Source organism: Astatotilapia calliptera, chromosome 1 (genome assembly GCF_964374335.1).
Source record: "Astatotilapia calliptera chromosome 1, fAstCal68.1, whole genome shotgun sequence".
NCBI lineage: Eukaryota > Metazoa > Chordata > Actinopteri > Cichliformes > Cichlidae > Astatotilapia > Astatotilapia calliptera.
In genome coordinates this window covers 26,669,212-26,685,925 of record NC_137422.1, presented here as the reverse complement: position 1 = coordinate 26,685,925, position 16,714 = coordinate 26,669,212, and the positions used below count along the sequence as shown (strand labels likewise).

General features: G+C 39.5%; 1 protein-coding gene across 1 annotated transcript in view; it reads left to right on the top strand.

Moving 5' to 3' along the window:
• rhoua (ras homolog family member Ua) overlaps positions 1-16,714 on the top strand; it is a 30,186-nt gene that overhangs the window by 12,291 nt on the left and 1,181 nt on the right. The window contains exon 3 of the mRNA XM_080303164.1: positions 9,785-9,894. Within this exon, the coding sequence (XP_080159290.1) occupies positions 9,785-9,894 (110 nt within the window). The remainder of the gene's footprint in view (positions 1-9,784; positions 9,895-16,714) is intronic.

Below are 16,714 nucleotides of genomic sequence, written 5' to 3'. Positions count from 1 at the left end.
GTGTGTGTTATGTAACCAAAAAAGGAGCCAAAGTGACATCAGTGCTGACTCTTAATGAGCAGAGCTGAAATATGATCTCCACTTTCCTAACAAGCTATAAACCCAATCAATGTGTGTTCTGACAGCTGCTGTATGTATGTGTGTGTGTGTGTGGGCACGCGCATGTGCTAAAGAGTGTTAAGAGAAAGTACAGAACAGGAAGTTCAGGGGAAAAACAGATGGGCAGGAGTAGATAGAAAAACACAAATAAATACTTGATCAGTTAGTGACAGAGTGAGAATTAGAGATCTTTAAAATCCAGTTTTAATACATTAGAAAACTTTATGTAAAATTAAGAAATAAGAGATGCCTCCTGCCACATTAATCAGACTCACTGAACTATCTCCAGAGATGCAGGCTTGATAACAAGCTGGACTGTCCCTCTTCTCTTTAGTCTGGAGGACACGGCGTCCATGATTTCTGATTACTGAACACTTTTTCTCTGAGATACTCGTCCTCTCCAACATGCTCTTTTTAGACCCAATCATATAAACCCAATCAACTGCCAGTTAGCATAACATTAGTTGCAAAATGTTCCTACGGCTTGTCTCTTTTTTTAGTACCACTTACTTTTACAACCCTTTAATTGCCCTGTCTGAGCTTTCTTTGTTTTAAGTGTTTATGTCATCAAATTCAAAAGAATTTACATGAAATGATAAATGTCACAGTTTAAACGTTTTTGTTTTCTATATTCTTTTGTGAAACAATATAGGTATATGAGATTTGCAAATCACTGAATTCTGTTTTTAGTTGCATTTCACACAGCATCCAGTGGGATTGTGTATTATGGAGACAATAGTAATGACAGGGCAATCTTCAAAGATAACATTTTTTGTACTGAATAAAGAAACAGGACATAATCTGGACTGCATTAAGCAATCCTTTAAAACTTACTTGCTGCGGTAAATGATTTTTATTTTAATGTAATTTCTAGCAAAGTTGATAACAACCAGCTGCTTTCGTTTTGAGTGCTCAGCTTGTCTTTGTTAAGTAACACTAATAGTGTTGCCTTGCTGACAACATTATTAGTGTTACTTATTTTTTATACTGAATCCAGGTGTTATCCATAAGAAAACATCTTGCAACTAGCTGACTCAATAGTTTACAATCATGAGAGGCTATCATTTTTACTGAAGGGTTTTGACCTTTTTCCACAGAGTGCAGTCACAATCAGAAAAGCACAAGAGTGAGGCTGAATGGCTGATTTATATTTAGCGTTGCTGTTTTTGTTTCAGGTTCTTGGTAGGGTGGATGCTGGCCTGCTGACCATGACCATGACTCATGACATTGTTAGTTACACCTGTGTTTTTCCTGCCATGGCGAGTCAAAATATCTTCTGTAAGTAAAGCTCTTCTGTTATCTGCATCAGACAGGAAAACAGCTCAAAAAGAACCAGATGTTGTATCCATCTACACTGATTACTGGAACTAAAAAATAGATTATGACTATGGCTTATACCCAGCAGCTGTTAGTCAGACATTAGTAAGACATCTACGTACAGAAATGTAAAAATGAAAATTTTCATAGAGCTCCATGCACTACTGTGAAACTGTGAAAAACTAAGCATAACCATAGTAAGGTTGGTCTTCTGCACTATTTGTGATACTGTTCACCCATTTACACATCCATCATTTAGGTGTCTCCAGCACCAATTGACAATGGACGGTGGTAGAAAACCTTTGCAGGCACAGAGGGAACATGCAAATGTCATACAAAAAGGCCAGAGGAGATCACAAAATACACAGCAACAACTTAATCTACACATTGTGACAATGAGTGGATTTTCCCCTCACAATGATCCGCACAGACCCACTGTTCAAACACGCTGACACACGCTCCTGGAATCTTTACTGAACGAGTGAAACTGCTGCCTGAATGGACTTTATCTCTGGCCATTCACCTGCTCTCAAACAAATATGCTCTTTCCTTTTTTTTTCTCCCTTTCCGTATCACTTTCCAGTCAAATACACTCTCTCCTCTCTTGGTCTCTCTCTGCCCTCTTGCTCACATAGTTTATGAGGATAACCCATGAGGGAGAAGGTGCCATATAGCATTTGAGTTGAGAAACAGTGTGACACACATTCAGTTTATACACCTTCCTCCCACTTTCCAACTCTTCACATTAATACAGCTCATCTGTGAACTGCTAACAACAGCTGACGACTGTAACCGCCATAAAATCCCTGTAACCGCCCTGGAAATGCTGTGTATTTAATAAATGTGTTATTTCAAATGCCACTAAGCCTTTATATCATGGCCTCCATGATATAAAGGCTTAGGGGTCACCAGCACTGTGAAAACTTGAAGAAACACTTTTAGCTTGAAGTAATTGTTTTCTGCATGACTTCATCAGTCCCTCACATCCTTGCTGGGGAACTCTGGCCTGCTCTTCTTTACAACACGGCTGTAGGTCATTGAGGTTTGTTGGGATTTGTTTATGCATAGCTCTCAGTCCCACCACCGCATTTTAATCGGCTTGAAGTCTGAACTGTCATTGCAACACCTTGAGTCTTTTTTTAATTTAGCCGTTTTGTTTTAGATTTGTTGGCATACTTGGACTCATTGTCCTATTCCAGTTTCAGCTAGGCTTTAGTTGTCAGACAGATGACCTCACAATGAATACTCTGGCATACAAAGGAGTTCATGGAGGACCCAATGATTTCAAGGTTCCCAGATCCTGTGTCTGTGAAACACATCCGAATTATCACCCCTCCCTCCACCACTCTATTTCACAGTTGGTGTCAGGTATTTGGTTTTAACCAAGCGGGGTTCTATGCATTATGACCAAACATCTCCACTTATTGGTCTAAAATACATTGCTACTGAAAGTCTTGTGGTTTGTTCAGCTTTTATAGAGGCTCTGATGATCAGTTAATCAGATACATTTGATTAGACACAGTAGACCTAAACTGGATAAACGTTTAAGGACATGGGCAGATTAATGCTGTATTTAATTTTTCACAGGACTGTACACAATTGACACTCAGCTATTTTGAAAACAAATTATTATTTTCATGTTTTACATTTTCCCATAAACAGCCGCAACCAAAAAGTACTGCAGGGGGACTGATTAGGATTTTCCTTATTTTCTGTATATAGACTGCAACAATAATGAATGCTCATATTACAAAGTTTCAAAGACTGAGGTATGTGCTGTTAATAACTATGACTTAAGCTTTAAAATGTTTGTTTTGTGTTTTTTAACTCTTGCTTCTAGATGATCAGTTAATCAGGGACAGGATATCTCTAATATGATCATCTCATAGCAGCTCCACCTGTCTGACCATCAAACTTTCTGTTTGAGACATAAAACAGCTCGTTTCAGGGAGTCGATGACTTTGAGGGGCTATATTAATGCTCCATACAGGATTGACGAGTATTATTTTTAAATTTGAGTCGTGTAAGTATAGAATAAAACTGTGAAGAAAGAAATGAGCACAGCAGGTCCTCTTTAAATTAAAAAACAAACAAACAAACAAAAAAACTTTTTGCAGCAGTTTAGCCTTGATTTTTGACAGGATATGAGAGCAGATAGACACACAGGAAATGGCAGGGGTGGACTCAAATGTGGGTGCCTGGAAAAATCTTTCAGTATATGGGTCACATGCTCAACTAAGTAAGCTATACTGGCAGCCCAACAGGTCCTCTTTATGAAAGATTTAACTAAATGGTACAATTGGTGTTTTAATACTCAATAAACCATAATAAAATACAAAAATACTCAAAGTCCTTATAATCCAAAGTCCTTTAGTAATCTGTTATATGAATGTAAATGCCTTGTAATAAAACTATAAATGTTTTATTAATAATCATTATACTGGCACATACTAATTATTAATAAGCATGTTATAAGGACTTTTACAATTTTTACCACCAATTAAGTAACACCTATTACAAGGACCTTACAAGTATTACCCAAGTCTCTTTTTGGCGTATGCATAAAACGTGGTATTTGCATACTTCTCGTTTGTCAAGATAAACCTCTTGTTATCAAAGGCATGTGGTTTCATATCATTGCTTGTTCTGACTTAATATATCTCATCTAATTAGTCGCTGCTCGAGTGTGTTTACTGGAAAAGATAAAAGCTCTCGGTAATGAAGTCTGCAGGGTGCGTTTCAGTCTGCAGCAGCTGCAGCTGACACCACAGCTGATTCACAAGGAAGCTTTAAACTCTGAATCGGACACTCAAACAGCGTGAATCAGCCCAGCATTACACTTGTTTTTCAGTTTTAAAGAACATACTTTTTCTAACAATGTCAGGGTTCACTACGTCAATGAAAGTAAAAATACTAGCCTCAGTATTTTGCATGTGATACACATTAACTTTAAGCATATAATAGCAAACTGTACATGATGTTTTTGCTGAATTTACTTCACCTGAGAAGCTCCACAGGGGTCAGTGGACTTCATGCACCACTAAGAACAATAAAGGTGTAATTTTTCATTTGTCATGCCACAGATGATATCAATTAAATACAGTATATCCACACAGTCCAGAGGGAGACATGCTGATCTGAAAGCAGATGTCGAGCTATAATGTTGAGTTAATAGACTTGAATTTTGAGCTAAAAATGCAATAAAACTAAGTAGAAAATAATCTATTTTTCTTACATAGACTCATGAGCAAAGCCTTATTTAATGACCATTTTTCTGTCACACCTCTGAAAACCTGTCGTGTGTTTGATTCGCTCAGCTGAAGTTTATTTGCAAAATGCAACAGTTTATACAGGGATGCTATTCTGTTTCACTTCATTCATTAATTGAGTGAAACTGGAGCTGTGAGAAGTCTGGAAGTAGGAGCTTTGACAAATCTCATTTAGAGGAGAGCAGATCAGTCTTAAATTGCTCACAAATCAGTGCCTCAGCAAGAGTCAGAAATTCCTAATAATTATAAGAATGCCTAACATCTGGGCAAAGTCTGCTGATGCTTTCCATCGGTCGTGTGTTTCCATGTTATCAGTAAACGGGACATACTGACAGGTTTTTCCAACTGCTCATTTCATGGCGTAGATAAGACCTTCAAGAACAAAGCGGAAAATGGCTCATAATTTCTGGATTATCGTGGAGCGAATAACCAAATGTCAGTTGATCCCGAGCCTGTTAGATGTAATTAGATGTACTAGGCTTTGTTGCAGAGCTGTATTATAAGACTGAGATTTAATGCTCATGGGTGTTTTTTAATGTGACACTCTTTAACATTGTTAAGTTGACTGGTTTGATGCAGTTTCTTAGTACAGGAACGTGTAGGATCCCAGTTTGAGAAACATTAGAAGACAGCTTTGTGTTTGTTGGGCTTCAGCTGTAGTGGAAGAAAAGAAGTGCAAGAAACCGTGATACACAGCTACACCTACACATGTTTTTTATGGTTGGAAAAATCCAGGTGTGACTAATAATATTAACGACTTCACTTCTCAATTAAGTGTCCCAATGAGCCATGACAGAAAGTCTGCAATAGCAGGAAGCAGGAATGAAGTGGAAGCATCATTAAAACTATTAATTACATGAATGGCTTTCCAGCTATAATTTGGCAATAAGTGAAAAAGGTGCATTGACCACTCACTTTTAAAGGTGAAGGTCAGTGCTAAGAGCTGAAGCATGTGAATTTTCACACGCACTTTAGTAAATTACAACACAGTGACTAAGGTCAGGATTCAAGACTCTGTAGTCCTTTACACGTTGACAGTTTGTAACAGAGTCGTGCTTTGTTGCAGATGCAGCAGTTGGAGACTCAGCATGTCTGTTTGCTTCATCCTCTTCTTTTCTTTCTTTCTGTTCCTTTTCTTTTTCTATTCTTCCGCTTCGCCTATTTTCACTAACCTGGCCTTCACCTCCTGTCTGCTGCAGCAGAATATCCACACAGATGATAATATGAATAACAAAATAAAATAAACAAGCAGAATAAAAACATTACAGTGCTCCCTTTTAGCAGGAAGAATATTTTAAAAATTTTCCAGTTTTATTTTGAACTTTGTTTATACGTTTTCCAAATTCTACTTTTACTTCCTGTCTTTTCCAGCTTTTGAGACCTCATGCTCATAGCTTGGCAGGAAAATTTTCTTTGTTTACTTAAGAGTCTCTTCTGGAACAAATGGTTAGCATTTTAAGTGTTGTCTTTATTAATTTATACAATATAATAAATGTATTTTTAAGTAAAATTTGCTGTTAGCCAAATTTAGGTTGCTCATGTTAGCTTGCTAAAAGCATTAGCTACTTTTTTGGCTAATGCTGACTGAATGCTCAGAAAATGTCATTGGTTAACTGCAATGTTGATCGTGGACCAACATTATTATGAAGATGTAGGAACAACACTAACACAGAGATATTATACTGTACATACGCACACATAGCTCTGTGTTTCCTTCGTCTGTGCTAGTTTGTATGCTAGCTCTTTGTGTTCCTGCAGTCACTTTAAACTTCTTGGGACTTTGTTCATTTTCAAGTTTCTCATTAGCCTCAATAAAAGCGTGCCTTTTGTCATTAATTGTGCTTGGATTATAACTGTACAGTAAACACAGTGAACTGTGGCAAACATATGCTATGATATTGGTGCTCAAGTTATACTAAAAAAATATGCCGATTGTGGCTTTAAGCTAAAGAATAAAAGGCTTAAATGCAAGATTTCAACCCACCCTTATGTACTTTGTGTGGTTGTAACTTGAAAAATATTCATAGTATGAATAACTATTTACAGAGCTTTGTTAAATATGATTCTGAGTCGGTCAGTGGGAGGTAATGATTGATCACACTGATGAAACCGACAGGTGAATGAGACAGGTGAATATAGCGTCTGCCACCTTGACAGTTTGTAATTGGATTTCATCCTCTGTCACAGTTCTCAGGATTTACAGTATCTTAACATTTTAAAATGAACACATTTTGTGAGTCTCTCTCTTTCACATACAGACACACATAAACACTGTTCTGGGAAATGGGGATTAGTTACTGATACTGAGAGGTGGGAGTAATCAGCCTCCCTGTGTAGCCTCTGAAACCAGATGTAACCAGCTGGCGCACACACACACACACACACACACACACACACACACACACACACACACACACACACACACACACACACACACACACTGTGACCAACAGGCTCATGGCCAGAACTTTTGTCCTTTTCTCAACTGTGTGAGCTGACACACAATGAGGAGAGAGGGAGGCCTAGTTTCAGCTGTGCAGAGTTCAGAGACGCTGCTTCAAATGAATCTTTGTGATCGAGGACAAATGTTCTTCAAAGGTCTGGAACACTTGGACTTTATTACCTTTCCGTGCTGCCGCTTTAATTAAACGCTTTAATCTTTATCTTCACATTAAAATCACGGGCAAGTGAAAGTTGCACATGAGCTTGGATAAGTGTGTGTTTTTTTGGAAAGAAGCACAAGTGCATGTGTGAAGTGCACCTTGCAGGACTTGCATGTCTGTTTGTTTAACCCAGAACAGGCAGCAGGGGAGAGACTGGGTGTGCAGTGTTGAGGCAGTAACTGAAGGGAGTAGGATTCATCCAATACAATGAGTCATGAGAGACTGATCCTTAAAGCAAAGGGAGGATGATTTTGCACAGTTTGTGTTTTTCTGGACAAATTATGCTGAATCTAGATTATCACAGAAGCCTCACCTCTATAAATAGCAAACCTTTTATTTATTTAAATTTAGATAGCTTTAATAGAAAACCCTGAATATGATACCTATTTTAAGCTCTTCTGTCAATAATTGAAGACCTTTGGGACTTAACGTATATGGAACACACTGTTCTGATTTATTGATAGCAGGTTGCCACTTTGAAAACCTACCTGTCAATATAATAGTATACATAAAGCAACAGAAGACTAGCTTATTAATGTCCTGTAATAACAAGTATGTAGTTTATCAAGGAAAAAAATGTCCCATGCTCCCCCCCCCCCCCCCCCCCCCCACACACACACACACACACACACACAAGACTGGACTATTTCTTAAGGTTTTGGGTGAATCCCCAAGCGAATCATGAATCATACAACCTTTCAACAATTCCTTGAGTAAGCCCTTGGTGACAGTGGAGAGAAAAACCTCCCTTTCATTAGGAAGAAATGCCGGATTCAGAGTGGACAGGGTTTGTTGAGGGCAGATAAGCAGAAAAGAAAAAGCAGAGCGTGGCGAGGCAACAGACTGTAAACACTGAGCCTGTTGCTCTGATCAGCAAATGTAGATTTGAGACGGTCAGCTCCACCAGCATCAGAGCAAAGATGTAAAGAGACAGAGAGAATCAGAAGAAAAGGGATAAACTACAGGGGAGAGAAGATACAGTTTTAAAAAATAAGCAATAGTAGCAAGTAAATACGTGAGACTGAAGTGGAGGAGAGGTGCTCAGTGCTTCATAGGAACTCCCTCTGCACCGTGGGCCTGCAGCAGCACATTTAAGGAATGGATCAACCCAAAACTGGGAGCTGTTTTCACACTGAGGAGCCTGATAGTTGAAGATAAGCTAAGATATACTTTATTTATCCCAAGAGTTGGGAAATGTTTGCATCACGGCAGCCAAAACTTTAAACACAACCTTTAACAACAGAGCTTAAATGAAGTATCCTTCCATCGATCTTCTTATACCTACCTAATTCAGGGTTGCCACAGTGCTGGAGCTGATCCCAGCTGTTAGGGGCCGAGAGCCAGGGTACACCCTCGATGGTTTGCCAGTCTATCATAGGGATAACACAGATACAGATAACCATTAATGCTCACATTTACATGTATGTTCAATGTATAATCACCAGTTAAAGTCAGATGCATGTCTTTGGACTGTGGGAGGAAGGTGGAGGACTAGAGCCCAGACCCTCTTGCGGTTTGTTTGTTGTTTGTTTCAGAAACTCATCGACGTGTCTTTAACACCCTTTACGAATTAGATTTCTCGGGGATGTTTAGTTAGCAGCAGAGGCTTTAAGGTTGTAAACCTTGTGCTAAAAACTTGCACATGAGCCTAGTGTTTTAGACACAGATCAATAACCAACCTCCCTTTTATTTTAGAAAGTTATAGCCTCATAACATAAAAAAGCCCCTCTCTGAGCTAGAACTGCATAGCATTCATCAGCTCAGCAGTCATGAGCTCAGACAATTGTTCATATGATCCAGTTGTGCTGCATATAGACTGCAGAGCCTCTGATGCAGCAATGAGATGGCTATCAACCCAGTCACAAGATAAAACAGCTGTGGGGAAAATCAAGATTGCTCCAGTCACGAGATCTTCAAACCACCTTCAGATGTATCTATTCTTCCTTTAAGATGTCAGCGTTTATTTTTAATCGGTGTCACAAACATGTTTTACTTGAAGAACGGCCTTTCTTTGCTGTAATGTCTATGACAGCTGAACAAATTCTCTTTCACTGGTAAACACGCAGATGACAGGAAGTGTTGTCTGCTCCACACTATAATGAGACCTCTTGGCCATTAAACACTCTCCGTAATGGCATTAAATGTCCTCACTGCGGACGCTCGCTCATGGGGGCTTCAGATTGATAGAAGGAATTAGGTCTGGTTAAACTAAACGTTTGACTTGCACACGTGTGATATCACATATACAAACATGTACACACATACGGTGGCCTTGGCTGTCTTTGAGTTATCACTAAACTACCAGTTATTCAACTATTATTTACTGAAGGTGCAGCTTTGACTTTTTCATCTTTGTATGTTTTTCTCTTTTTTTCCCCATCAGCACCCCGTTACTAAATCCATCCATCCTTTTTCTTAACCATGTATCCAATTCAGGATCAAGGTGGGGCTGGAGCCTATCCCAGCTGTCCTAGGGTGAAAGACACACAAGTTTCTGGAAGGTGGGAAGAAGCCGGAGTACCCGGAGAAGACCTCCACACAGAAAGGTTAGAGATTTGAGGCTTAGAGGTTATCACTTCACTGCTTTTGCATCTTTGGATTAAACCTTTAAATTCAGAAGTGTCTCAGCTGCATTTTGCTGATCCCTTTGCATTGTCTTCTTTTTCCTGTAACCTTGCCGTGCTAATACAGTAATGCTGTTTTTGTGAGATTCATAGTTGTGCTACCAAATTTTTAACCATGATGAGGTTGGGGGGTCCAAATCTGGCAGTGCTCAGAAGATTTAGATAAAAGTCAAACTTGACATTGACACCAAATGAATATCTGTAAAGCCAAAGGCTGCTTATTCATCACAGCTTTGCCCTTCATGCCTGCTTAAAGAGCCATTAAAATGACAAGCTCATGACAAGGTTAGAAGAACAAAATGTTCTGCTTCTATTATATCTGATTTACTTTGACTACTGTGAGATAATCCTTACAGTTATCTATTTACAGGAATGCTCAGTTTTACTTTTCTGTTTGATGATAAACAGTTTGAGTAAGAAATGGGAGATAAGGGAGGAAAGAAACCAGAGAAGGAAAAATATCTTTGAGGAAAACAGGCGGGTATGCTGATTTTTAAAAATGGAGTTAAAGGAGGAGAATCTGTGGCTGGGAAAGAGTGAATAAATGAGACGGTGAAGAAATGCGTGGTGATGTAAGGGCAGCAGTATGTCCGCTGATCAGACAGCAGCTTGTTTCCTCATCCTCTTATCTCTGACCTCACCGCTCTGGTGTGTGAGTGTTTGCCTACTGTACATACTGATGTCCTGATATATGTGTAGTAGTTCCTGCATGCACACTTTTCTTTGTGTGTCTATGTAGGCAAACAATCATCTGTGTGGTATGTGCTACCCTGATATAGTGGGCTTTCTATTTATATTTAGCATGTCTTGTATCTTACTGTGTACACTCATTTGCTAGCATGTATGCACAGTGCTGTGAAAAGGTTTTTTTTTTGCACATACACCTTTTAGATCATCAGATTAGACAAAAACTAACCTGCGTAAATACAAAATGCACTATTTTGAAACGAGTTCATTTATTTAGGTTAAAAAAATTGAGCGAAACCTACCTGACCCTGTGTGAAAAAGTAATTATCTCTTAAACTGGCTACCTTTGGTAGCAAGAACTGCAGTCAAGTGTTTGTGATGGCAGTGAGGTTTTCACATCGCTGTGGAGAAATACCGGCCCAATGTTCTTTTCAGAATTGTTTTAAATCAGCCACATTGGAGGTTTTTCTTATAACAACCTGTTTGAGGTCATGCCAAAGCATCTCAATCTGGTTTAAGTCCAGACTTTGACTAGGCCACTCCAAAACCTTTGTGTTATTGTTGTTGTTTTTTAAAGCCATTCAGCGATGGACTGTGTTTTGGATCATTGTGCTACTGATGGCCGGACATTCTCCTTCAGGATTTTCTGGTAGAGAGCAAAATTTATGGTTCCACCATTTACACCGCAGACCATCATACTACCACGACCATTCTTTAACTGTTGGTATGATGTTTTCTTTTTAGGAAATGCTGTGTTAGTTATATGTCAGATGTAAGAGGATTCAAACCTTTCAAAAAGTGCCACAGAATTATTTTCAAATTTTTTTGATCATCAAAATGTCTTCAGGCAAATGTGAGACAAGTCATATTTTTCTTTGTGGTCAACGTGTTTTCCTCCTTTGAGCTCTCTCATAGATGCCATTTTTGCCCAGTCTCTTTCTTATTGTTGAATCATGAACTCTGACCTTAAATGAGGCAAGTGAGGCCTACAGGTCTTTAGATGATGATCCATTCTTGGATTAATTTTGGTGGGTTGGGGAATCCTGGGAATTTTCACCCTCATTCCAAGTTTTTTCTTTTTTTGGACAATGGCTTTCACTGTGGAGCCCCAAAGCCTCAGAAATGGCTTTGTAAGACTGGTAGATATAATTGATTTTGTTTCTCATCTGTCCTTCGAGTTTCTTTAGATCGTGACATGATGTGTTACGTGTTGAGATCTTTTAGCCTGCTTCTTTTTGTCACACTGGTTCTGTTTAAGTGATTTCTTCTTCTAGCCTTGGTGTGGCTAGTGAAATTAAACTCACTGACCTTTCTAATCACTTTATTTCATTTGAGTGTCACTTGATCATGTTTTGCTTCTAATTTTTTAATATTTAAATCATCTACAGATAAACAGTTTAAAACATTTAATATCTAACATAAAGTATCTTAAAGGAAATTACTGAGAGTGAAATCATTGTGTTGGTGATTTGGTGATTTTATTTGAGGGTTGCAGTACAAACATCTTTCTTATCTTTCGTATATTTAAATTAGCTTTACACTAGGGTTGTTTCAGTAAGAGCATCTGATGCTGTCCACTGTGGTAAGGCCTTGGGAATACAGAATATGGAATATAAGTTAGAGGTTAATGAAACCTACAAATTAACCCGTGCTGTGCTACAAGTCTACAAATCTGTTGAAATCTGTGAAAACTGAACACGAGAACAGGAAGGGAGCGAACGGGACATGAGACAAAGTTATCACAGTGAAGAGGAAAGATCAGAAGACAGGGAGGAAGGGAAAAAAGAGGAAGTGGAGTGAAGAGGTGACAGGAAGTAGGAGTGGGTGGAGGAGAAAATGGAAAAAAGGGAGGTGAAAGGGACAAGAGGAAAAGAAAAGGAAAAAAAGGATGTGAGGAGTTCTTTTTACTATCAGTTTGTTCAATGTGCTTAGGCTGAAAACACACAAACACTCACAGAGGATGTATCTGGAACTGACACGCTGGTACTTCCTGCAAAAGAACAGCTGACTGTGACATATGTGTGTGTCTGCGTTATCAGCTACGCTCATGCTGATAGGACAGTCCTGTGATTTGTGGTGGACATACGTCTTCAGAGGTCAATTTGTGGACTTTTTGTGTGCCCTTTATTTATTACATAATTTACACAAACAAAAAAATGCACATGAATGTAACACCCTCTCGTTTAGCTCTGGTTTTAGTCTTCCTGGGGAAATTTTTGGCTTTGTTGGTTCAGGTTTTTCAAATAACCTTTTCACAGAAAAGAGGTGCTGACAAAAGAGTGACGTCAAACTAAAAATTGAAGAGTTCACAGATTGAACTCCTTACCCCTAACCGGTCTCAGCAGATGACCGCCCCTCACTGAGCTTGGTTCTGCAGGAGTTTTCTTCCTGTTAAAAATGAGTTTTTCCCCTCACTGTCGCTTGGTGGGGTTGTCTCTGCATTATTGTGGGGTCTTTACCTTGCAGTATAAAGTGCTTTTAGGTGACAGTTGTTGTGATTTGGTGATATATAAATTAAATTGAAATTTACCATCTACCAGCTTGTGGAGGATCCCGTATCTGGGCCACATGGGTTTTACAGGATGAGAGGCTATAAGTGGCATGGAAGACATATGCACTTGGCTTCCTGTTCACAGCTAGCCAGTGGTGAAACTGGAATGAAAGTTTACAAGCGCAGACACCAATGCACCCACACTGTACACATGCCACAATCTTCTGGTAGACATACCAGGGTGAAATGACAAATGGACAATCAAGATCTGAGCTACACAGGCTCTGCTAAAACACCCATCAAAAAGGGTCCTTATGGGGCTGTTATTATGTAGTTTTAATCATCCTCTATCATGTGTAGCATCAATGCACAGGGACACGAATGCAGATTAGAAGTGTCTGCCTTTAAAAAGACCTTGCAGTTAACCGTTTTTGGTCGCTGCCCATATTTTAATTGCACTACTGTGACCACTGGAATGTGTGTGTCTGTGTGTGTGTGTTTGCTGGGAAACAGCTAAACTCTACAGCGTGAGGGCAACAAGGCCAATGCAGTTTTAGAGCATGAGATCGAAAAAGACTGTGCAAGTCTAGATGAATGCCTACAGTGTCTGGCTACAACCTGCTATTGTGGTCTAGCTTTCTATATAGGACCTGTTGGCTAGACTACACACACACAGACACACACACGAACGCACGGTTCTATATGTACAATTGCAGGTCTCCTGTGGTTCTCTTCCACAGTCATCAGTCAAGTTTAAGAGTCTACAGACAGAAACAGCTCCCCCAGCACGCACACAGCTGGACAAGGCCACCATTGAGCTCCATGGCCGTAGCCTTTAAAGAAACTTTTTTACACCTAAAGCAGGGAAGAAAAAACTAGCAGCAGCTTTGGACAGTGGCCTGAGTATTTGAGAAACTGCCAAAACATAAAATCTTGTGCAGAAAATCCTGGAAATTAGGGGACTGGTTTTCAGAAGCAACAACAAAAGTCACATTCACACTGATAGAGACACAAAATCTTGTGTGTTTCGGTCTGTATTTCTGTCCTTTAGTCCAATAATGATACCCCCCCCCCCCCCCCCACACACACACACAAACTAATAAACTTTGCACGCACTCTCTGTACACACAGCACAGTGCTAATCTGGACTACCAGAACAAAAAACATCCTGCCTGGTAAAGACCCGGAGAAATCGCGTGTATTTGTGTCTGCAAAAACATTTTTAGATTCCAAGGACAGTGTGTGTTTCCTCTCTTGCTTTCTATTGTTCCTGCAGCAACTATGATCCTCGGGGAGCTGCACAGCCACCAGAACTGAAGGGCTTCGACCAATGACGAGGCAGGAACAGAGAAGCCCCGAGGCTAGCGAGGAGTCAAGTCTGTCCTCCTTTGCTTTGCTGTTCCTGTGGGGGTTTAAAGTATAACACATTTTGTCTTCCATAGAAGGCCTGGAACTGTGTACTATGGACGAAGGACAAACTGTATGAAGGGTTTTTCATTCAATACAGAGAATGTGATCTACATGATTAGTTGTTCCACCTGGTTAAAGTCCACGAACATCAGCAGGGCATGAAACCCCCTGCCTCTTTGCCCTTCATGGAACATAGATTTATATTCACTACATTGTCTTTTAACTTTATCACATGGCAGAAACACAGTGCAGATGTGGTAAACGACCTGCTAAAGTTCAAATCGAACATCCGAATGGGGAAGAAAGAGAAACTGAGCGACTTTTAACAGGGATTTTTCCACTCAACTATCTCTACGGTTTACAGAGAATGGTCTAGAAGAAAAGAGAAGAAAAGTCCAGTGAGCAGCAGTTCTCTGGGTGAAAAAGTATTGTTGATGTCAGAGGTCAGAGAATGGTCAGACCACTTCGAGCTGATAGGAAGGCAACAGTAACTCAAATAACCACTTGTAACAACACGTCGACCCTTGAAGCAGATGGTCTACAATAACCCACACTAGGTGCTATTCCTGACAACTGAGGCTACAATTCACACAGCTTCACCAAAACTGGACAATAAGGTTGAAAAAAATGTTGCCTGGTCTGATGAGTCTCAATTTCTGCTGTGACATTCACATGGAGGGTCAGGATTTGGTGTAAACAACGTGCATCCTGCCTTAATCAACAGTTCAGGCTGCTGGTGGTCTAACAGCGTGTGGGATATTTTCTTGGCATACTTTGAGCTCCTTAATACCAACTGAGCATCATTTTAACATCTTCTGATGACTACTGATGTCACAAAGTGCCAGTCATCTCAAACTGGTTTCTTAAACATCACAATAGAGCACCTCTAGGATGTGGAGGAACAGGAAATTCACACGACGGACAGGTGATACGCGTATGATGCTGTCAAGTCAATATGGACCATAAGGACAATATAGATCTGAGGAATGTTTCTAGCACCTTGTTAGTTCTGTGTGATAAAGAATTAAAGGCAAAAGAGTGGCCAACCCAATTATAAAAAGGTGTTCCTATTAGTGTCCTGGTACCTCTGTATCAAATCAAGTCTATTGTCTGCTGCCATCTGCAGGACTTTCTGAGAATTACCTTTAAGACTGGTACCTCCACAACTGGATATTTCTAACTGGTAGCAAAAAAAGATTTTTCTCTGTTCAGCTTCTATATGGATAATTTAAGAATTAAAGCATTTGGGTATTTAGTGTGTGCCTTTTGTGAATTTAAGAACTTACTAAAACGCTGATTGCAGGGGCTGAAGCAATGGGTCCAATTATTTTTACATTGTATGCAGTAAATACTTTAGTGCAGGATGGCTGCATGGCACTATGGGTTCATAATCTAAAAATCTTGTTAATAATTTTACCGACTCTGGATACTGTAGCTCCTGTGAAAACTAAGGTCTCTAATCAGAAGTACCTGACTCCGTGGTATAATTCTTAAACACGTACCCTAAAGCAGATGACTCGTAATCTGGAGAGGAAATGGCGTGTCACAAATTTAGAGGATCATCATTTAGCCTGGAGAAATAGTTTGCTGCTTTATAAGAAAGCCCTCCGCAAAGCCAGAACATCTTACTATTCATCACTGATTGAAGAAAATAAGAACAACCCCAGGTTTCTCTTCAGCACTGTAGCCAGGCTGACAAAAGGTCAGAGCTCTGTTGAGCCAACAATCCCTTTAACGTTAACTAGTAATGACTTCATGAACTTCTTCACAAATAAAATTTTAATCATTAGACAAAAAAAAAATTACCAGTAATCATCCCACAGATGTAATATTATCTACAGCTACTCTTAGTACCGTTGATGTTAAGTTAGACTCTTTTTCTCCAATTGATCTTTCTGAGTTAACTTCAATAATTACTTCCTCCAAACCATCAACGTGTCTTTTAGACCCCATTCCTACAAAACTGCTCAAAGAAGTCCTGCCATTAATTAATTCTTCGATATTAAATATGATCAACCTATCTCTAATGATCGGCTATGTACCACAGGCCTTCAAGCTGGCTGTAGTTAAACCTTTACTCAAAAAGCCATCTCTAGACCCAGCAGTCTTAGCTAATTATAGGCCAATCTCCAACCTTCCTTTCATATCAAAAAT